Below are 25,008 nucleotides of genomic sequence, written 5' to 3' on the forward strand. Positions count from 1 at the left end.
CCTCTCTTCCCCTCTCCCCCGTGGTTGATTTTCACTAAGTTTTACTTCCCTCTGTGCACATATGTGCTCATTCGTTACTTCCAATTTAATAGTGAATATATATGGTGTTTGTCTTTCCATTCTTGAGATACTTCACTTAGGAAAATGGTTTCCAATTCCTTCCAGATTTCTGCAAAAGGTATTAATTCATCTTTTTATGGCTGAGTAGTACTCCATGGTATGCATATACCACATTTTATTAATCCACAAATAGTATGGAGATTCCTCAAAGAACTAAAAGTAAACCTACAATTAAATCTAGCAATCCCACTACTGGGTATCTACCCAAAGGAAAAGAAGGCTTTTCATCAAAAAGACACATGCGTTTGAATGTTTATTGCAGCACAATTCACATTGCAAAGTTGTAGAATCAACCCAAGTGCCATCAATTCATGAGTGGATTAATAAAATATGGTATACATACATATATATATATATATATATATACACACATACACACACACCATGGAAAGATACTATTCCAGCACTAGAAATACACAGTGAATAAAACAAGCAATACACTCTTTCCTCATGAAGTTTACATTTCAAAGGAGGGAGAAAAACAATAAATAAATGGCATATATGTAGTATTACATTGTAGTATTCCAAGTTATTTGGAAAACATAAATTACAGAAATAAGATAGGGAGTGTTGGCTGTGAGGAGGTTGTTATTAATACAATATCAGATATAGCAGTCAGGGAAAACTTCACCAAGAATGTGACATTTCAGCAAAACCATAAGGATGTGAGGTAATAAGCCATATGTAAAATGAAGCAGGTGCACTAGCGAGACAAAGGGAAGACCAAATGCAAAACCACTGAAGAGGGAGGATGCCTGGGAAGTTCAAGGAAAACAAGAAGGCCAGTGTGTCTGGAACAGAGTGAGCCAAGAGGACACTAGTAGGGTATGAGACAAGAAAACGAAGAGAGAACAGATCCTGTGAGAGTTTTATAAGCCATTGCAAGAACTTTTTTTTAACTTTGAGGGAAATCAGAAGCTACTCAAGAGTTTTGTGTGGAGAAGTGATGCTCTGACTTACAGTAAAGAGCATGATTCTGGCTGCTATTCTGAGGGTATATTGCAGGTGGGAGAGTTTAAAAACACAAGTGCCTGCTAAGAAGCTATTGCAAAAATTCTGGTGATAGATGATGTGGTTGGTAAGTAATTCAGGTGAAAAGTTACTGGTGAAGGTAGTGAAAAGTATTGGGGATCTGTATATATTTTGAAAGTTGAGACTACAGACTTTACTAATAAATAGGAGACGATGTATGAAAGAGAGAGCCAAAAAAATATTTACAAGATTTTTAGTCTGAACAACCAAAAAAAAAAGAGTTTTTATTTACTAATGTAGAAAATATCTGTGGGAGAAAAGGAGTACAGGGAAGATGGGAAAGATCAGAGGTTAGGTTTAGAGTAAGTTTATTTGCAGAAGTTTGGTAGACATCCAGATGGTGATATGGAGTTGCCAGTTGATTATATGAGTTCAGGGAAGAGATCTGGATTGAAAATATGAATTTTGGAGTTGTCAGTTTATGGATGATATTCTATGAGACCGAATGAGATTCATGGGTGAGTGAATGTATATGGAAAAAGAAGAGGACTTGAGTCTTAGAGCACGTCTAACATGCCAAGTCTGAAGAGATGGAGAAAAGTGGTCAGTGAACTGGGAGACAAATCAGGAAATGTATTGTTCTGGAAGCCACGTGAAGAAAGTGTTTAAAGGAAAAAGAAGTGATTACCTGTGTCAAATACTGTCCATTACTTCAAGGAAAATAAAGACTGAAAATTGACTATTGGTTTTGCTAAACTATTGGTTTAGCAATGGGATCGATATTTCCTCTCACTGGGGAGAAGAAGCAAATGAAGACACCAGAGGCTAAGACAGCACACTGCTTCATTTGAAGGTCTCCTTATGTTACGCCAGCTCCTGTGGTTTCCATGGGTCTCTGAACTTATTTTGGAATTCTTTTACTATTTTACTTTATGTTGTGTTATGTTATTTTTTACTCCAGCAATCAATTTCTCATATCTGTACAATATCCAATTTCATGTTGATATTTTCTGTTTGATCTTTAAAATGAAATTATTTGAAGGAGATATGTCAATATCATTATGATTGTTTTTGAAATTTCAATATTTAAAGATAATAAATAGCTGTTTCATTGTTACACTGCTGGTTACTGGTGACTCCAGCTAGGGTCTTCTGACTCCTAGAACCTTATCTTGCTCCTTTAATTTCCATAAAGACAGTAACTGATGCCTCCTTACGTGTTCTTTAGACTTTCTTTTATGCATGCCCACTTCTATTCACACCTTTTATTTATTCTGACTTAATCCCTAGAATTTTGGTCCTTGATCCTTTTGAACAGCTGCATGCCATGACCTTTAAGGACAAATATTGATATGACTTCAGAGCTTCAGGGAATTTGGACTTTTGCTAGGCTTTGAATCCAGAGGATAGTTTTCATATCCCCTGAACTCCATCCATTTCTACAGGATTTAATTCCTCCTAGCAAAGAGAAGAGTTGGATAAATGACCAACACTGTGCAGGTGAATATATATGTGCCCATTCTCTTGTTACAAAGATGAAGATATAAGGTCGGCATTCAAGTACTCAGTGAATCTTGGATGTGTAATTTCATATGCCATCGAGTTCATGTCCTCTTTCTTCTTCCTGATTCTTTTTGAGAGTGTTGCTTTCTTCCACCCTTATATTCAAACATAAGAAGTCTCTAGACCCTTACTGACCTAAGTGACTATTGTTATGAATAGCAGTTGTCCACTTTCAGCTTGACTTTCCTGTGATGAGAATTCACTACCACAAGTTTATGCACATAAGTATGTAGCTGGACAAACAGAATCAATCACAAATTTTAAATGATAAAATATCACATGTACCCCATAACTATGTACAACTACATAAGTACCCATGAAAATGTTTAAAAAATCATGCACGTGGTGGATTGTATCAGTGTCAATTTTCTGGCTGTGATATGGTACAATAGATACGTAAGACGTCACCACTGGGAAAAACTGGATGAAGGTTATGTGGGATCTCTGTATTAGTTCTTAAAACTGCATGCAAATTTAAAATGATCTCAAAATAAATTATTTTAATTTTAAAAACATATTTTAAAAATATGCAGTTAACATGGCAGTCATGGTCAGATTTTGTTTTCCATGACCATCAAACTGTTACGATGCTAGGAAAGAAATAAAAAAAACTGCTGTCTTAGATTCCATCATGCTGGCTTTTGGAAGTGGTGTGGGGAAGTCACAGAAGTAAATGGATAAATGGCAATCAGGAAAGAGAAAGGTGGTAATGAATATGAATTTTCATTTTAGCACCAAATATAGTAGTAGTGTTTGCAGTATTCTTGTGACTGTAGACCCCATCTCCACTCAATTGCCATACTCTTAGTCTCCCACTTGTTGCAGGATCACAACTTTTGTTTTTTTTTGACAAGAATTATTTAATCCATGTATCTGGTTGGCCATTGTTGCAGTTTTTTAAATCAAACCCAAATATGCTGCCCTTGTTTCCATTCTGTCTCTTTCCAAGTTAACAGCCTTCCCTTCCTTTCCCAGAAATTCTTAAGATCATTGACTCTACGGACGGAAGTCAGGCTTCTGACCGCCTAATAAATAAGCTCACCAGTGAAAAGCCTATTTTTCATTCTGTTTAATTACAGGCTTCAGAGACACTCAAAATGGAGGATGTCTTAGGGACAAATAATACTGCAGGCTTGGTTTACTTTTCTCCTATTGGAATTGGCACCAAGCCCTTCCTCTGCTTTGAAATTCATGGCTGTGACTGTGGCTGCATACTAAACAGACCAAGGCCCCCACACAGCCTGCTCAGCCTGTCCGGATGCAGCTCAAGTAATCCATACACCTTAACGGCCAACTCTGAGCCGTAGTTTAGGCAACTAAGACTGCTGGTTTGTTTCCAGTGCAATCTATATGTATGATCATAAACGGTTTCACATATTATAATTTGAATTGGATTTGGTAAACTACACTGGGGCTCGAACTACAATATGCTCATTCTGATTTCTAGATAATTGACTTCAAAATTGGCCCTTAGAAATGTATGTAAGCATAAAATGATTCGATGGCATACAGACATTCTAAAAAACATCAAATAATAAATATCAAACATACAAGGAGCTAACAGTGAATAAGAAGTTTCCCCCTCCACTCTCGTTTCCTTCGTCTCCCATTACCTTTTACAGAGACAACCACTGTTAACAATTTAATATAGAGACATTCTATGCATATATACTTATAAATGCATAGGTTTTGTCTATAAAGAAAATGCTACAGCTATAATTTCCTATTTTTCACATAAAGAAGTTGCATGATGTACACAGTGTTCTATCATTTGTTACTTTTATTTAATGATAATTCTTAGACATCTTACCACAACAGCATCTGCGATCTGTCTTTATCCTTTTAAATAGCTTTCTAGTATTCTGTTGAATGGATATAATGGTTTTGTACTTAACTGGTCACGTTTTGATGGACATTTGCTGTTTTCAATATTTTGTTAATACCAACAATGCTTTGGTGAACATCATTTTGTATAATTATCTGTGCCATGTGTAGGAGTGTCTGTAAAATACTTTTATCTTATAAGGAGAAGTCTTGTCAAAGGGTATATTTATTTTTCAGGTTGATACATAATGGTTAATTATCTTCTAAAGAAACTATGCAGTTTTCCCCATCAAATATGAGAGGATTTGTTTCTCCATATCTACCCCTCCTCACTATATTATTTATTTTTTGAATCTGATTTTAACTGTAAGGTAAATTTATCTAATTATGACTCGGGTTAAGTATCTTAAAAATCATTCGTTACATTCTTTCCACATTCCACTAATCATTTAGTTCTTTTTTTTCCATGAAAGCCATTTTTTGTGCTTTTTTTAATTTTTTTATTTATAATTTTCTTATTTCAATAGATGTAGTGGGTACAAGTGTTTTTGTTACATGGTTGAATCGTATAATTCTGAAGTCAGGACTTTTAGTGTACCCATCACCAGAATAGTGTACATTGTACCCACTGGGTACATTTTTATCCTTCGTCCCCTGTCACCCAAGTCTCTTTTTAGTTTTCAATGTCCATTACACCACTTTATGATCATATATACCCATAATTTAGCTCCCACTTATAAATAAGAACATGTGGAATTTGTTTTTCCATTCCTGAAATACTTCACTTAGGATAATGTCCTCCAGTTCCTTCCATGTTGCTGCAAAAGACATTATTTCATTCTTTTTTATGGCTGATTAGTACTCCATGGTATGTACATACCACATTTCTTTATCCAGTCCTAAGTTGATGGGAACTTAGATTGATTCTACAGCTTTGCAGTTATGAATTGTGCTTCAATAAACGTTCGAGTGCAGTTGTATTTTTTGTAAAATGATTTCTGTTCCTTTGGGTAGATACCCAGTAGTGGGATTGCTGGATCAAATGGTAGGTCTACTTTTACTTCTTTGAGGAATCTCCATACTGTTTTCCATAGAGGTTGTACTACTTTACATTCCCACCAACAATGTATAAGCATTCACTTTCCTCTGTATCTGTGCCAACATCTATTGTTTTTAGACCTTTTAGTAATGGCCACTGTGACAGGGGTAAGATGGTATCTCATTTCATTTTCCTGATGACTAGTGATGTCGAGCATACTTTCCTATGTTGGCCATTTGTCTATATTCTTTTAAAAAAAAAATCTGATCATGCCATCTTTCCACATAGCTATGTAGTTCTCCATCATTCCATGAATGATATCCATCCTCTCCCCAATGGTTTAAAATAGCAGTTTAAATAAATCTCTGTGTTTATTTCAGTCTATTTCTGAACTCTGTATTCTGTTACATTTACTGCTAATATGCATCAGTACCAATTTTTGTATATTACCATAGTTTAAGATGTCTTAATATACAATAGTTTAATGTCACTTTTTTGTTCTTTTTCAGAATTTCCCTAGATATTTTTTGCATTTTATTGTCAGTAGTGATGTTGGAGTTGTTTCATTAAAATAAACCTTGAATTATACCCTGTTTAAAAGAAAGGAGTCATCACTATGGGACAGGGAAAGCTTTATGCCTAAGTCTGGAACTGACAATGATGTGCAAAAGGGGACCAACAAAGGGAAGAAAACTGAATAAATGTTCCAAATACAAGATACTATTAAAAACCCAGAAGTGGAATGAAACATGCACTTGAATGTTCCAAGCTATTTAAGCAGCTGGCTAGCTTTGCCAGTCAGCATTTATAACCTCTACTTTTAAGGGCCTTGACAGTCCCAAGGTTCTGACCTTAAACTTAAATTCCTTGAACTCTTGTACCTGTGAGCATGCACCCAACATTCCTTCCCCTAGCATGCACTTTACTAGCCACAGGGAGCCACCATTAATACATGCCCTGGTGGGAAGCATGACTTAACAGAGAAGCTAACAAGTTCTGAGAAAGAGAGAGATAAATACAATTAGCAAACCACTATCTCAGCAGATCGTCCTTTAAGTATGTCAAGACCCAGACCTTTCAGTGTCACTTCAGTGATCTCAACAACAGGAACCTTGTGTTTGCCGCTATTCCAGGTAACCACATCTCTTTCTGGGAAAAGATTTTCAGAGGTACTCTGAGGATGTGATTTGCTATTGATTTGTTCTTTGGTCAACTTAACTACTTCTACATTTAAAAGATTTCCTTTAAGAAAGTGTTACCAGCATCTCATGACTTACTATTGTATTCATTGGTCAGAGATACAGAAAACAAAGTGTTCACAACAGTAGCCTTATTTTTCCTTTATTTAGTTCTATTGTTGCTGAAAAATGTGATAAAAATTTAGCCTTTGGTTAACTTTGTTATGCTATAATTTTTTAAAAAAAAAATCCAAAAATACTGTTGATACACATCAAAATGCTATGGCTGGATTAATTTAAGACATGTTTACTGTTGCCTGCAACCATACTTGATGCCTGACGGTTTTTCACTGCTGACTGATATAGACAGAACCATTTTAGGATTTATTTTGGTTCCTCTGCTCCAGCATCCCTTTCTGACTAATGCCTGCATCTCTGTATCTGTGTTACTTGAATGCAGTGTATCTGAAAGATTTATACCTAAAGTATATTAAGACTTTACTTGCCACTTCATAACAACCCAGAAGTCTGACAGCTAATGCGTTGGCAGTGAGGTGGTAATAATTTAATATCTTGTACTCCTGCTAGTGTACAACACTCAGAGAAGACTAGGAAGTGACTTGCAAGTGAAATTCTGTTAAACTGGATCCCAAATGATTTGATCTACTCATAAAAAAACTTTCTTTCTTTATGGACAAAATTTGAATGTTCATTTTCCTCTCTGTTAGTATGCAAATCTATTTGTAGCACTCTAGCAAAAAAGAATGCAACTCGTTTTCTGTGCTTATAAATTGTTCATTATCATGCTCTCTGATGGCCAATTTGTGGCTCCATCTGCAACTCCACAAATCTCTTTGCCTAGATAAACTTGGTGGAGTAAATACAAGGTGCTGAAGAAGATGCATTGGGGAGTAAGGGGGGGAAAGACATATCTCCACAAAATTCCCAAGTCAATCATTTTACATTTTGTAACTTCTTACTTGTACTTTTATTTGCATGTTATAATCCAGTAAAATAAATACTTCAACTGACCTCATCAACCCAGTTTTTAGAGCTACGTATGAATGACATTTAAAGATTTTCTCACTGTACAAGGAAGCAGTTCCTGTTCAAGAGGTAAAGCAAACAAACAAATACACAAACAAATAAAACATCTAAAAAGGAGTATTTTCTTTCCTTGTGATTATGGGTATAGGATGTTGTAACCTATGAGGCTCAACACAAAGGACTAAGATAATTATGTTAGAATGCTTATGATCTGGGACTTTTCCCTCTTTTTTGTAAAAGAGAAACTGTAAATCTCAACAGGAATGCCATGTATCTTACATGGAGCTTAGCTTTAGAGCAGGTTAAAATCACATCTTCAAGCATTATTTAACACCCATTAATGCTAATAGATTGATTTTTATTTCCATGTGCATACATGAAATTTTGTTTCTTCCTATGAAAATAATACTCACAAACGATGAACTTACTTCCTCTAGCTAAAATATGAAAACAAAAATGCAAGGTGTACAAAGCTCTTTAGAGCAAGCAAAATCGTCTTATAGAAACAAAAAACGCTGTCAAATCTATCTATAGTGGTATGTAGAATAGGAATCTGGTTCACAATATACATCTTCTGTCACTTCTGAGCTTAAGAATCTACCCAGAGATTTTTTTTTTCAATTAAAATTCTGTGCACCAACAATAACTCTGCACAAAGCTTTTAATTAAAAAAGCAAACACAATGATATAAAACCACATTGTCTCTAGGCACTGCTTGTATTAAAGGATTAGACTGATGAGATGTTTGGATTTTATTGTTCTAAACATGTGTTTCAGTTGGTGCTCTCGGACCTACCATGTGATGAAAATGAAATGTAAGTAAATAGCTACAAACTCTATGTTTTTATTTAGCATTTTAAAAATTCAAATAATATAAAAGGCTCAAGTCATTTGAAAATCCCCAAGAGTTTCAAATAATCATTATAATCATGTAAGAAAAAAAGTTAATCATTTTTAAATGTAGATGGCTCAATTTTTCTGAAAACAAGAAAGATAATTTCATTATGATCAGGTTTGCTAAATAAACAAGGGGACTAGTAGATTTCTAGGTATTTTTGCTCACTGAATTCTCTTCCCTTGAGGTTTCAATGGTACTTTAAGTTCATGAAAGAGTCATGACATCATCCACGACTGCATGCGCACTCCAAGTCACAGTGATGATGAGAGACAATTTTCTGGATAAATCAGTTTCAAATATAAGCAAATTAACCAAAATTTTAACCTGCATTGTGTGTGTACATTTCAAAATGCTTGTGATATGAATTGTGTGAATAATTGACTCAATTTTCTCACTTTTTGTACTGTATACTTAATGGTTCTTAGAATTCTATTCAGGATATGGGGAGAAGGTGCCATTAATAATGCTGCTGATGATTAATGATAACCCTAATGTGCTGTGACTTAGTGCAAGTGTCAGAAAAGCACTTCTGCCAAGCACTGTCTTCTCCTGGTTGCAGCCCTCACTGCCAGCTGGCTGTTTTCAATTATCATTGCCTGCTACTCTAAAAGCCAGGGTCTCTGGACACCGGCTCTAGAGTAAGAGACCATTTTAGGTGGGTGTTTTCTTGGCCTTGGAATTATTACCTTTTTCTGGTGAAGTATCTTATTGTTGACAATCTACTTATTAAATCTGTGCAGCTCTTTCAGCTTTTGCAGAGCTCTCCATTGCTGCTTCTTTGCATTAATTGTGGACCTTATTTTTTTGCCCTCTTATGTTGTTTATGACACAACAGAGATTTTTGTTGGTTGGTTGTACATTTACCTGACTTTGAATTTCGTGAATACCCTCATCTTGCTTGCTCATCTTCTGCATTTGACCTAGAATAATAGAATAAAGAAATTCATAATTGGAAAGGATCTTAAATGTCAAATCTAACTCTCTAATCAATGTGACTGAGAAATGTGGAACTTTTTATGCTGACTTTAGAGCCACTTAGGCTACTGATCTCCTTTTCAAGTGAAGAAATTGAGACCCAGAAAGAGAGAGAGAAAGAGAGTAAATTAATAGCAGAACTTCACCTGGTACTTACGTATGACCTTTTGAGGCTACATAATTTTTCATCTAAGTGTCCGTAATGTTTATCATTATTTGATACCATTGCTTTTGAGTAAAAACAAGAAACTACCACAAATAAAATGCAAATTAGCAGAAAATAAAAGCAGAGAAGGCAAGAGAGCAGCTAAAATGTAGAAAGGTAATATAAGATAAGTAAATGTGTTAAAGATAGACACGATATCTGCAATCTTTTGCTGCCACAAGACAGTGTTCTTGGGATGAGTCTATAATAAAAGGCATGCTGTTTTCTGAGAGAGTAAAAAGCCCCTCCCCAAACAAAATCCTCTTTCTCTACTTATATTTATTCAAGAGATTTTCAGTTTAGAATCACTTCTTTGATCTGAGATATTATCTCCTGTTAAAATATGCTCCCCAGCCAAGAGAGTATATTCATCTTTACCTGCACTGCCACAAGAGAGTAACAAAAACACGGTAGATTACAGGTGAAAGGATCCATAGACGTGGTCTACCCCAAGTGTCTTTTAGAAATGAGGAAGATAAAAGGACAGTAACTTGCCAAAGTTCACACGCACAATGGACACAGAAAAGGCAGACTTAGATCTGAATGCAAGGGAATAGAAAAGGAAACCCTGAAAAATGGATTGCCTAGTGGAGGCCATGGTTTTTTCCTGATCTAACCAACTCATTTTATTTTTATAACAGCACTTTTAGTATGAAAAATCCATTGCTAGGCTGTCTTTGTATAAAATTCAAATTTTATACAAATTTAGTAGGTAATTTATTGTATAAAATAAAACATAGAAGAGTTCCCTTAGTTATACCTCTAATCCATTCTGCTCCCCATGAATCACCAAGTACACTAATGTGCATGTATGTACATAAATAGATTGATTTACAAAACATAAGTATGACTATCCATATAAAGGATTCTGTAAATTAATTGCATTAATAGATTTCCTAATGATACGTTACATTTTACCTGGGTTGGTGAAGTTAAATGTTTTCCATGCAAGTTAAGAAGCAGAATTTAGATTTGGATCTAAGACTAACTCCCTAGCCCAGAATTTTAAACACAAATCTATATTGTATATCTAATATTTAATTAATTATGCATCTAGTGAAATATCTGAGGGATATATAGCCCATTCACTGTTTTAGATACTATAGGATTTACCAGCAGATTCTGAGTGGTATGATTGACACTCATCCCTCCCTCAAATTATTGTAGCTGAATTGCACTTTGGTTTATGTTGAGTAATAATTTTATAAAATAAATAAACCCATGAAATTTGTTATTGTATTCATTCTGGGAGTATTACGGAAAGCATTTCTCTCATTGTTAACAGTGTTCTCTATGAGGCCTCATAATATGAATTATTCTCTGGTTTCTATACCTGCAACAGTTATACATCTGGTGAGTAGTGTTATTTGTTTTTAGTTTTAGAGAACACCATATAAGCAATTCTCCCTCTCATCCTATTAACTGCTAGAAAGCTTAAGCCAGATCTGGAGTTCAGTTCTAATTTTACATATGAGATTTACTACATTCTTTTACAAACCAACCTCACTCTTGATATTTACTAGATTCGTTTACAAACTGATCTTGCTCTTGGCCTATTCCATTTGTCTGATACTCTCCGTGCTCTCATGTCTAAATTTCATTTGTATATTTGATATTTTTGGAACATAGGATATTGGAAGCATTCAGGCAACATTCCACACAGTAATACGAGGCTAAGTCTGGATTCTACTGTATCCAGTTATAGTATCACATGGTGCTAAGAGACGTGAACTCTACAGCCAGATCATTTGTGTTTAAAACTTGCCTCTGCTGTTTCCAACTACATTATCTTGGGAAAGTTACTTACCTCTGTATGACTGAGTTTTCTCAATTGTGAAAGAAGACTATAATAGTGTGGTTCTACCTGATAATTGCCAGTTTGAAAGTGAGTCATTTCACATGAAGTTATGCACCAGTTTAGAAGAGTGCCTGGTCTAGGAAATGTTGGTGATTGTAACAGAGGAGCCAATGGAGCAACTCTGTGGATTTCTTCTTGAATTTATCAAATTAATTAATTAATAGTTAATTTTAGTTTCACAGATTATCAACACTGAGAACAATAATAAAGATCAACTTGTCTAAACATTCATGTAGAGCAGGAATCATCTCCACAACATCCAAGTAAAAAAAGATACTAGCTGTTCTGGTAGGAACAGAAATTGTCTCCTTCAATAACTACTTCTAGAGAATTCTTATTATTCCAAATGTCTTCCTTGAACATTATAGTCAGCTCTCACTTTTCCTTGTTTTTTTTTTCTTTATTTTTATCATCATCAGCCCACTCTGAGCAATCTCTGAGAATAACTTCATTTTCCAAAATATAACTTATCCCACACTGAAGGTCTTGAATCTAAAATTCAAGTAATGAGAATACTGTTACTTTTTTTTTTTTTGAGAACTCAAAATATTTATGTTTGAAAATTGAATTTGAGAAAGAAATGGAAATAATGGTTGCGGGGGGAGGGAAGCATATGGAGTCCGAAGACCCATAGTCTAGATTAAGTTCCCTGACCTAGTGACTTCCCACTTTCTCTCCCCATCCTGGGTCTCAACTGTACAATGAATAAAACCTTAAGGGTGAAATAAATGATTCCAAAGGTGCAAACACTTCTGAAATCACATGCTAACTGCTTCTTGGCCACTTTATTGTTTATCAGAACCTCCACCAGAGGGTGCACAAGGTCAGGAAGAGAAAGTGAAACAAGTCTGTTAGCAATTTTTAGCACCGGAAAAAATATTGAGGGGCTCAGAAATTAGAATTAAAAAATAAAAGAAGTAGTTAACATTTAGAATTGACTTTAATTATAAGAATATGGACTATTTTTAAATGGAAAAAAAGAGAAGCAGGAGGATGGATAGAAAATAATCCACACTCCTGGCCAGGAGCTTAGATGTCAAGATTCAAAAATAAGAACCTTCTGCCCTTTAATTGGGCCAAGAGAATTTCCCTGAGTCTATCACTAAGTGGAATACTACATTTTTAGTGTTTGTATATTTTTCATATAATATGTTAATGTTTTCTGATTACAAAGTGATGCATGAACATTATAAAAATTCAAACAATATAAAAATATTAAAAAGATAAAGTACTTCATAGTACCATCTTCATTAGAAGTAAGCACTATTAGCAGTTTGGTGTATATTTACATTTAACTAATAGTTATTTTGGTGCCATCATTGTATTTGTATAAAAGAGCATTTACAAAGTAGGACTGAATTATTTATATTATTTTACTTAACAAGATTTTTAATTAGTAAAGTAAATCTACATTCTTTTTGATGACTGGATAGTGTTCTTTTGTAAGTATGTGTCATTAATTATTTGTTAAATCTTTTATTGATGGTCACTTGTCTTAGAATTCTTGTTAAAGTCATACTCCAGTTGCCATTTTTTCCCAGCCATTTGTGCCTGTGAACTTTGCTAAACCTTATAGGTGTTCAAAAACAAAAAATAAACAAACAACAAAAAAAACCCAAAGCAGAAAATTTACATATAGAAGAGGATGAAATAATCCATATTCTGGTGATTTTTTTAATGTTTGGGGTAAAAATTTTAAGTTGACACTTCACATATGTTAAAAAGTCATTTCTCACTAGTATGATGATGGTATGACACACTGCTTCTGAAGGGATGCTGGAAGCAATAAGTTAACTGACATTTATGAATGCTTTCAAGCTGAAAATTACTGAGTGTTATTTAAACAATGGATGAAGAAGACATTATTAAGTTTAGCTCCATCTCAGAAGCGTATTGCGCTGTGATGAGCAGTTTTCCACTGTTCAAGCTCAGAATACCTTAACGGTGGCCCATATATCCAGGTATGAAAAAAGTCCATTGGCAAACGTACATTCAGGCCACCATGTCAGGCATAGTGAGGGACTCTGGAATGAATAACACATATTTCTCTACACCTGCGGAGTTAAACTTTCTGAAAACCACACTGTGAACTATGTTTTTGTGTGACCTTTTTAAATTTATCTCAGGAATGACTGAGTACCTAAATATGCAAATGCTTTGACCATCCTGACCGAAGAGATCAACTTCCAGCTCCTTAGTAAATGGTACTTGTGGCCACATTCACTCACTTTCCTCCTAGCTTAACTTTTTCCTCACCAGTTGTCCAATGAGAGTGCAACCAATCGTTAAATGCCTGCTATTTCCCTACCAGGATAGTAAAGGTTAACAGATATTATGAACTTACCCTAGATAATTTGGATTTCAAAGGACTCTAGGTCTATAGATTAAAAGATTGGTAGAATGGTTATCTGTCTAATACCTAATGCCTATGATGTGTTGGCTCTGAAGAGTTAGTCACTGCCTTCTCAATACACAACAGTATTTGTAACTCCAGAATCAAACCTACTTCAGTGCAATTATCTATTTATATGTCTGATAGCATCACATTTATCTGTATCCTCAGTGAGCATATGGTAAACATTTGCTTAATTGTGGGGAGGGGTGTTGGTATGATGATAAGTTATTAATTGTTCTGGGGAAACAGGTGTGATCAGTACAAATTTTATGATCCAAAGAAATAGGCTTTGGCCATCTAGAGTTCTAGCACTAACTGCTCTTCTTTTATCAGTAGGTGTGTAAATTATAATGATCAACATCCTAATGGTTGGTATATCTGGTAAGGATATCTTCAATTTGTTTTATAAGACATTGGGTGGTATAGACACACTTTTTCCCCTAAACAATGGCGCAAGAAATCATACAGCTTAAGGAAATTTTAGGATTCATGCAAATCCATACCTATAGAAACATTGCTTTTAGCTTGTTGTCCAGTGTTTACTTAAACACTAATTGTGACAGATAATGCACTACATTTAAGAATAAGAGTTTATTCTAGAGTTGGAGTTTTTTAAATGATAAAACATTTGTTGTTTCTCATGAAATCTCCCTAAATGACTCCTCCACTGATTTTAGTTCTGGCCTTAAAAGCCATTTAAAATATGACTGCTACCTCTTCTATGAGATAATCTTTTAGAAATTTTAAAAGAATTTACAATGTACAATTTAGAAATTGTAAATCTTGACGTTTGTACTTTCCAAACTTAACAATGTCAGTTATCTCAATTAGATGGTTAGCACCTCAAAGGCAGAGGCCCTATCTTGTCTACTTTTGAGTCTCTAACCCCAATATCTAAAATGTGTTCAATTGCTTAAATACTAGTTAAATGAATAGATGGATGACTGAATGAAAGGAAGAATGGATGAATACATTAAGTAACCAAGACACAACTTTTTAGAATAGCCCTCTAATTTCCAACAAGAAAATGCTTATGACCATCTGGAAATACTGACCCTCTCTGAAGGCAGAGACTGATTCAGCTTCAGTGCGAATGTATGAGTGGTGGTGGCAGGAGGGGAGGGGGGAATTGCTTGACCAATTCAGCATCCCAGATTGCTTTCAGCCAGTCTAGCTGAGTCCTTGCCCCTTTTCTAGACAGCAACAGAAGCTCTTAGCTTCCCGCATGCTCGACCTCACTCCTCTCCTGCTACTTCTGGTGTCAGGCTCCTCCTGCTGATTTTCCTGGTGGCTCTTCTCTGTGGAGTAGTGCTCTTATGCCTCCAGTGCTGTCTGAAGAGACCCCGAATTGACTCCCAAAGACGCACAGTGGCCGTTGTTGCTGTTGGAGATTTGGACCCCATTTATGGTGAGTTGTCTACACATTTCTGGGCTCCTCTTTGAAACTTTGTGATTTTGCAGTAAAATGAAAAACTATTCTCTTAAAATCAGATTTGTGAACTTAGAGCAAAACATGGCTTATGGGAGACTCAAAAGCATGCATTGTGGAGAGAGTTTAAGGGAGAAAGCTTCAGAAGAAAGGAGATTCCAGAAGAAAAGGTATCTTGGAGAATTGACTCGTAGTTTAGTGTGGGGACAGAAATTAAACACTTGGCTCAGTCTACAAGCAGAAGAGAAGAGATATGTAGGGTTGGACACTCCAAATGAGGGGTAGGATTTAAGGTGCAGGAAAGCATCTATGAGCTTTTGATATCAGTCTATCCTAACCTCTATTTATAATCTCATGAGCTAAGCTTTCTATGGCTTACTTAACTCATCTGAAGTAACATTGAACCACATTTTCCAGATTGTCTGCTGCCAATGCAGAGTCCAAAATAAGTGGAATTGAGCAAGAGAGTGTCAATCCTCATGGCTTTTCACCCCAGATGCACTGGTGGCACCTGACCCTGCCATTCCCAACCCCTGCTCCCCAAATCATGCCCCTTCGTCATTTTCTAGTTTGCATAAGGAGGAGGAATGGAGGAAATTAAGGGTTATTTGCAGCTGCCAGCCTTTGTTGCAAGTAGGAAGAAAAAAAAAAAACATTTACTGGTTTTGAGAGGCCATAGCTATTTCTTTATATTAAGCATTGTTCTCCCACAGAGACTGTTATGAGACTTGACTTTAAGGTACTGCCTTACACACCACAGTTGCCTCAAGAGTGCTTAATAGAAATTAACAAACGTCCTTCAGAAATTTAGGACAGCATGAGATTTTCAATAGACGGAGCAAGGTGTGCCCTGGAAAAAACTAACAGCACAATGAAAAAGTGAGGTAAAAATAAACTAAATTTTCAGTACTCTAAGATTTAGTGATATTCACTATTGAGTTTTTTTTTTTTTTTCCTCCAAAGGTTATTACTTAACGAGCACAACACATTATAAATTTGGGAAATGGTTAGTTTGGGAAGGATAATTAAAGTTTCCAATGACAATAGTTCTTTCTCCTAAAATCAAAGGCACTTTCCACAGAGTATAGAGGGAAATGGGATCATTGATTTTCTAACAAAATATGTTAATGAAAGGTATCAACATGGCAGCATTGGTCTGTTTTCCCTTATTTAACTAGAGGTATTTAAAATAAATGTACATATACATCTTTTAACTGAACTTGAGTTTCTAAGGAGGAAAATGGAGCCTGGTTTCAGCCCTTCTCTCACTTTGAGAAATACCATTTACTAGACTATCTTGAATCTTAAAAGAAATCTGTTTTTAATTTTAAGTATATTATAAACTACTTAGTGTACTGTTACAATTTTTAAAGCAGTTTATGTGCCATGGTTATGTCCTCATTTATCTAATGTTTTGTGTTTTTTTTTTTTTTTTCCCCTGCGGTGGCTTACTTATATGCTTTTGAACTTGCCTGAACAAGTAAGAGAACGGGTCAAGGCAGTTATATTACTTCAATAATCTGCACGTGATAGCACTGAGGGCCTGGCATTAGAATCACATTCTCTATATTACCATGAAATCACTATGAACAGGAAAGTAAAACAACTTGGGAAGCCTTTTTTAAAAAAATATGGTCACAATTTATTTCACATCTACCAAATGCTAGACAGTAGGTCAAGTCTTTTCAGATATTTCTCTAATTCCTAAAAATCAACTTGGAAAATTGGCTGTTATTTCTTTTAGAGGATGTTATCTACTTTTTTCACTGTGCTTGGTAAATATGCATACAAAAATGTTTGCTGCAAGTCTACTAATATAGTTCAAATTGTCTAAAGTTGGGAACAGGAGCCAGTGAAAATTTGGGCTGGGGACTTTCAGCCCAGCTATCTCATCCCTGGAAATTAAGTCTAGCCTCATATTTTGAATGTCCAGACATATACTAGGACGGCTCCTCAATGGTAGGGCTTGCACTCCAGAATCTTCATTCTCATCCATCTTCATTCTCTCCCTTCCACCCAATCCACTGGTATAGATTCTGAACCTTAGTTTGCTTAAGAAGCATTTAAACTCTCTTCCCTTTTGACTTGGATTACAAAGCTCTCTTCTATTGATTCCCATCTTGGAGGCCACAGGCTCAGTGGCCCTTTCCCATGTATCCTTTCTCAAGCCTACATGGAGTTGGGTGTTAGATTATCCCACCCACCGCTCATCTTCCATCCCATCACAGCTCAGGATAGCTGTACTGGCAGTGAACAGCCATTTACACAATCTTCGATATGGATGTTTGCCTAGAGTTGTGCTTTTTTGGCATTCGTGTTTCTCCTCTCCAAAACAGAATAGAATATAAGAGAGTAAATTAGGAAGTAATGATCTCTGTGTTTCCAGTGTTTTTCAGTGACTTCTTAACTAGTAATTGTGGAAGTAAATTTCAGAGAGTCAATATTTTAAGGCAGTCTGAAACCTCGACCCACATTGAATTTACTTTTCCCACTGGATCCTCATTGTACCTTCATTTCTCCAAACAAATGATTCTTCCTTCATAATATTTCTGTAAGAAAGAGCTGCTCTGCAAAAGGGAAGTTAGAAAACCACTAACTTTTGTGGCTACAGAGTTAGGTAAATGTCAAAACCACAGCGTCTACCTCCCCACAAAGCATGTTCTCACAGCCTGGGGGGAATCCCTCCTGAGGGATTCCTGTGCCCACACTGAGGTAATGGGACTGTTCTTCTGAGTTTTCCTCACTGTATTTGTTCAGAAGAGGGAAAGAAAAATGAGAAACATCTTGAATGACACTGGTGACATATCAGAATATGAAAAGGGTTTCTGGACCCTCTGTGATCCTTTGAGCACAAAGGGGAAGATAGGATGTTCCCCCGCTGAATACAGAATGTAAGAAATGAGCCATTTAAAACACTTTAATGGAGAGACTACATTTGATATATTAACCTTGGGTTCTTCCCAGTACTTAATTTTTTACTTTTTCAAAACTCATTTCACTTTATTATCACTATTTGTTGAATATATTAGTTGAAATGGCTCTGTTCTTCTGAACTGTGGGTTAGAGGTTTGACTCAGGATCTCCCAGAAGCTGCCCTCAACTGAGAAGAGCCAAGAGGAAAACTTTGGCTGAATACAAGGGGCTGGAGTTGACTAAACTGTGCTAATGTTATAACATATAAAATAGGAAATTTCTTTCAACAGCAACTACTGACAATATCACATAGCTCGGGTTGCCAATTATCTTGACGAAAAACACTAAAGAGAAAAAAGAAAACGCTTGGCTTGGGATTCTTACAAAAGATATTTAATGAAAGTGTTGCCAGCACAGCCCATCCCAATGTCTGACGAGATTTCCTGTCTGGGAAAGGTCCTGGGCATCTCAGCCAAACACCCCAGGCCCAGCGCCAGTGATCATGCTTTTCCACAGTACTCTACTGATTCAGTGCTCAGATAGCTGGTTTTCCTTCCCCTCCATAAGATGTATGCTCTGAATGGTGGTCCTAGACCCAGGGGCTTCTCCAGAGTTGTTGGAGTCAGTAGAAGAGACTGTGTATTTAACTTCATGCAACTATCACCCCCCACCCCGTGTCCATAATATGCTGTGATGAAGCTCTTTACACTCCAGAAAGGAAGAAAAGATTCCTCTGATACCCCCTGTTATAGGTTGAGTTGTGTTCCACCCAAATTCATATATTCAAGTGCTAATCCCTACTATCTCAGAATATGACTGTCTTTGAAGATAGGGCCTTTATAAGGCTAATTAAGTCAAAATGAGGTACTTGGGGTAGACTTTATCCAGTATTACCAGCATCCTTACTAGAAGAGGCAATTGCACACAGACAGGCACGGAGAGAAGACCACGTGAAGACAGGGGAAAGACGGCCATCTAAAGCTAAGGGGAGAGGCCTCAGGAGAAACCAATCCTGCTGACACCTGGATCTTGGACATCTCACAGCCAGAACTGTGAGAAAATAAATTTACATTGTTTGAGCCATCCAGTCCATGGTACTTTTTATGGCAGCCCTGGCAAACTCTCTTGGGGAGTGAGAAAGAGAAGAAAGTGTTATCAAGGAAAGAAGAGATGGAGGAAGAAAAGAAGAAAGTCAAGAAGATAGAGAAGGAGGAAGATGAGGAGCAAGAGAAGGACCAATAGGAGAAGAAACTTACAGTTAAAGTTGGAGATACTTTAAGGACTAAAATTTAAATCTCTGTATTATATACAAGCCCTAAAATCATCTTATTTATTTGTATATGCATGCACGTATGTATTTATTTATTTATTTATTTAGCTTCAAGCCAACCTCCTTTTCCTGAGCCCAGCTCCAGAGTCTCCTAGATAGTCCCTTTTTCCCTTCTCAGTCTTCCTCAAACACCACTAATGTCTGGATGGGGTTCTCCCTTCCCATCCCTGCTACAACCCCAGAAAGTGTCCATTCAATGCCCTTATGACTCTTGAATGAGATCATCCATGATACAGTTTCTTAGACTAACAACCATCACAGACTAACAATTCTAGCATTATCATTTTTTTAGCACCTGTGTTAGGGGTAAAAATTATCTCTTGTTTCAGTGTTTTCTCGTCTTACACAGATGATTTGCAACCACTCCCCTACCCCCCATTCAAATATGAAAATGGAAAGTGAGAATACACAGTGGACCACAGAAAGTGATTTTTTTAAAGGAGTGTGTGCAAGTTTTTAGTAAAGGTCAGGAAAGAAGAGAAAATTATTATAATTCTCGTATAACCATCTGTATCCTGAATCTCTATCACTCATGATCATTGCTCTCCACTCTTTAAAACCAAGGACTATAATTATGACTGGGTGAAATAAGTAGGAATTACACATGATTAAAGAAAGAAAAAAAAAGAAAAAGATTTTGATTTTGTTTCTTAGATTAATTGTTTTGTTTTCTAATTTACATTTGAAACATAGGTAATGTCAAAGGAGTTTTAAAGTTTATTAAAAACAAAAGGTTTACATTTTAATTCACTAAAAATGAGGATGAAAATAAGGCTTCATTAAAAACAAGATTGTTAAGCTGAATAAAAACCCATATTAATGATGAAGGAAGACATTTAAAGATAATGAAGGGAAAGAAGTTTGGGGTTTGGAAGGAGAGAGAATGGCAAATAAGGATTGAGGCAGAAAAACAATATAATATTCATAAGAGTAGAGAGACTTTGAGAGCTTAGGAGAGGGGCCTCCACCAATCTTTGTCCATGTTTTTAACCAAAAAAAAATAGTAAATTACTGGAACATAAGGGTCCCTTTGCCTTTATCACATGAGGTCTGTGGATTGGAGCTGGGTCTGCTCAGCCCTGACAAGTTTCCCTAACAATGTCCCCTGCCCTCCCTGAGAAGACAGCAAGAAGTGAGGGTCTTCCTGGGGATGCTCATCTTGGTCTGGATTCTCACTGGGGCTGATTTCCTGATGACACTGCTCTTAACTATACAATCTCCCTGATCCCATGTCTTCTGCAATTTCAGAGATAATCTCCCATTTTCTTAATTCAGGGAAAATAGAAGCACCAGTCTTCCAGCAGTGATTAAATGTGAACGCTCGGAGCTGGCAAGGAGATGGCGAGCTGGAGGAAGATGAACAAGAAGCAGGGATTTACACACACTGCTCCCTTCTCCCTCCAAGTCTCCCAGGATTCTATCTTTTATTTTAGGGTCCTTTAGAAATGTCATCTACCTATGTTTTATGTTTGGTGACTTACTTTAGGCAATAAAAGAGGGAGTGTTTCATTCACAGACTTTCATGAAAGGATGTGATAATAGTGACGGCTCAAGTTCATTAAGCATTTACCATGAGGCATGCCCTGTGTTAACATTTGACATCTTTAATCTCATTTTTTCTTCCTTACAACAATATGAAGGGTTCACTATCATTCTGAACACTCTACAGATGAGATAACAAAGACACGTAACAGATGAAGCAACGTAGTCAGTAGATGGTAGAACTGTGACTCAAATGTAGGCGTTTGGCCACTCCCATATGAGAGAAAGGGGTGAGATAAAGAAGGGAAAAGAAAAGAAAATGGTGGAAGGGGGATGTTGAAATAAGTGAAGTCTATTTGAGTGATCCTTAATAATGTGGGGAATCTGAACTTTTACTATAAAAACTCAGCAGTGAGTGTATTGATTTTCCAAAATTAAACAATAAATGCTAATATCTTAGCCAGCAGTTCTGGTAAAACTATAGGATTTTTGCCAGCATTTTTAACTGAGTTCTCTCAGCTTCATAATTTGTCAAAAGATAAAATAATACCTGCTTCTCCCATGCTCCAACCACTTGATAGTGTATGTAAACCTGCTTTGAATAAAATTAAAACTGATATGATGTATGTTTGATTTTCAAAAGCTTCTGAGCACTTTGGCTTAGTTATGTTTATCAAAATAATGTCTTGTGGTTTTCATAACAAGTTTAAGAGCAACAGCCAAATTTGTAGCAAGTAAATACCAAAACTTTCCTACCACAGAGAGCAATTGTCAAGATCCTATCACCTGAAGCACAATACTGATAGTGACAGTAGTAGAAAGGAATTGGAGCTAGTAAAAATAACAGATGTTTTGAGTTAATCTGGTTGGCTATTTCCAGACAGAAAGAGAACTAAGTTACATTTGACTTTGTATTGAATACACTAAAAGCAGTTCACCAAGAAAATGGCCAGCATTTAGTACAAGTATTCAATAGAGGAAATTATTGGGACAAGTTGTATATTTTACCAATGTCAACTCTGATTGATTAAGTTGCACATAATTAGCTGACATGAGCCTAAACTTATGAACTGCAAGAAGTTCTAACTCTGTGATATTTTTCATTTAATAATTTGTGTTGTTAATATAACTAATGATAATGATTTACTCATTATTTAATCATTAAAATAGGATAGATTGGGAAATAATATTATAAATAAAAGAAAATGCATGCATATTCCTAGAGTAGTACAGTTCTTGATATTTAGTAATAATAATAAACATTTGATGAGAAGTTACTGTGTGCCAGGTCTTGTTTTAAGCACCTTATACTCCTTTAGCCTTGCTAGGTAGATACTATTAATAACATTATTCTTTTATTGCATAAGAGAAAACTGAGATAAAGAAATATTATTTAATATGCTAGGAGTAGGTTATTCAATTAAATAAATAACTCCCTAAGAAAAGTGCTAATCCAGGAAGTGAGACTTATATTTTAAATGTTTCTACTATTCTCAGAGCAAAGAATTTTTACTCATTGTTCTGAGAACCAGTGAGATAAGACATAAGACAAATACAAATGTATGAAAATCCATAATTCTAAACTAACATTGTGCACTTCAAAGTAATCATTTTGAGTAATCTACATATCAGGTTCAGTGATGCAGCTAATGCCTAATATGTAACCACTCTTTGAATTCTTTTGATAATTGTGGCATGTTCTTTGGAATCTTCCCAATGGTATCAAATCTTATTCCTTTAAGAAAGGTCTTAAATAGAAAAAGGCAAACTTTTTCTGTTAAGGGACAGATAGAAAATATTTTTTGGCTTTGCAAGCCATATGGTCTATTCACATTGTAGTGCCAAATTAGCTGTAGACAGTGTGTCAATTAATGGATATGATTGTATTTCAATTAAATTAAATATACAAAAATATTCAAAGGGCCAGATTTAGTGCAAGGCTCTAGTTTCTTCTTTAAAGATGAATTTATAGTTATTACTATTGTTTTGGCAAGAAGCAATCAAAATCATTCAAAGGCAGGTAAGAACCAGGTGAAAAAATATATATATATAAAAGAGAGGTGGTTATAAAATATTACTATTGATTTTTTGTATGACTCAAAAACAATCAAGGAAATACTAATAGAAGATTTCCTAATGAGCTATTGGAATACATTCGTGGTCTCATAAGGTGACTAATTTGTAGAAAAATGGGCTTGTTTTAAATATTTAATGGCTTGTGCATAATCTAGAAGTCAAGAACTTTAATTTCAAAACATTTGAAAAAAACTTTAGAATGCCTTCTCTTTATCCTGTGTGTATACTTTAAATGCAAACTTTCCACCATTTATGGTAACATTTTTACTATTCATTATAGAGAGATGATTATAGTAATTATTTGTATTAGTTGCAATTTGCAGGCATAAACATAAAATGATGAAGTTTAGAGAGTGATATTTTTTTTTTTTTTTTTGAGACAGAGTCTCACTCTGTTGCCCAGGCTAGAGTGAGTGCCGTGGCGTTAGCCTAGCTCACAGCAACCTCAAACTCCTGAGCTCAAGCGATCCTCCTGTCTCAGCCTCCCGAGTAGCTGGGACTACAGGCATGCGCCACCATGCCCGGCTAATTTTTTTTTTCTATATATATTTTTAGCTGTCCATATAATTTCTTTCTATTTTTAGTAGAGGTGGGGTCTCGCTCTTGCTCAGGCTGGTCTCGAACTCCTGAGCTCAAACGATCCGCCCACCTCGGCCTCCCAGAGTGCTAGGATTACAGGCGTGAGCCACCGCGCCCGGCCTAGAGAGTGATATTTTGATGTTTCTAGTGGGGCTTGCATTTCTCATGATTGGGAGCATTAGCTGCAATGTCATTAGTATTTAGAGAAATACTGTCTTATGATCCACAAAAGAAGATATTCCTTCTCGTTTCAGCTGTTCGTTGTAAATACTTCTTGATGAATTAGTCAATGATGACATAATCAGTTCATGCAAGCAAATTTTCTTGCAAAGGTGACTAAACTTTCACTGCAGAAAGCAAGATGGCTGTAAATTTTTTTCTTATGGGTACAAATAATTTTCTGTTGCTCCAGCAATCCAAGAAATGTCAGATTTTATCAGTTTGTGTACTTCTGTTTCATGCTCACTAGAAAGATTACAAGTCCCCATCTTTCTCTTTCCAGGGACAGAAGCAGCTGTGAGTCCAACTGTTGGAATTCACCTTCAAACCCCAAACCCTGAACTGTTTCCTGTTCCATGTTTTGGCACATTAAGCCCCCCACCTCCATATGAAGAAATTCTAAAAACAAGCCAATTTTAGATCTGGATCATCAATTTAAAGTATTAGAAACATTTGTAATTCTAAAATATCAAATTTAGGAATAATTCTTTCATTTAGTGGAAATTCCCATAGATCTATTAATATAGTCTGAAAAAAGACAAATAGACAAAAGAATGGATGTGGAGAAAGAATTTTGGTCATGGAGATGTTTAAATAGTGAGTCAGTGGATTCTTGATGTATCACAGCTGTGTTATACTTTTATGCTACACAATCAAGTTAATGTTTCTCTATTAATACCACAATAGGCAGTAATTAGGTGCCAGAAGTAGTTCCATTACACGTAGGATTCCACATCAGTACACATCACACCATTCTCTGCCTCAATATCTCTATCTTAATCTGATGTCTCTCCTATGGAGTCCATACAAATTATCATAATTTAACAATAGTCCAAGCACATGTCCAGACCTACAGCCAGAAATAGAATATCTGAGTTAGAGTGAGGAGAGAGAGTAGGAAGAAGC

The 25,008-nt window shown here is 35.8% G+C and overlaps 1 protein-coding gene across 1 annotated transcript; it reads left to right on the forward strand.

Moving 5' to 3' along the window:
* The first annotated feature begins 6,576 nt into the window (after positions 1–6,576).
* Positions 6,577–24,522, forward strand: TMEM207 (transmembrane protein 207). Its single transcript, XM_069471993.1, has 5 exons — positions 6,577–6,651; positions 8,521–8,558; positions 14,411–14,455; positions 15,340–15,482; positions 24,386–24,522. The coding sequence occupies exons 1-5, from the start codon at positions 6,577–6,579 to the stop codon at positions 24,520–24,522; spliced, it is 438 nt and encodes a 145-aa protein (XP_069328094.1).
* The last annotated feature ends 486 nt before the right edge of the window (positions 24,523–25,008 follow it).

This window comes from Eulemur rufifrons, chromosome 7 (genome assembly GCF_041146395.1).
Source record: "Eulemur rufifrons isolate Redbay chromosome 7, OSU_ERuf_1, whole genome shotgun sequence".
Taxonomy (NCBI): domain Eukaryota; kingdom Metazoa; phylum Chordata; class Mammalia; order Primates; family Lemuridae; genus Eulemur; species Eulemur rufifrons.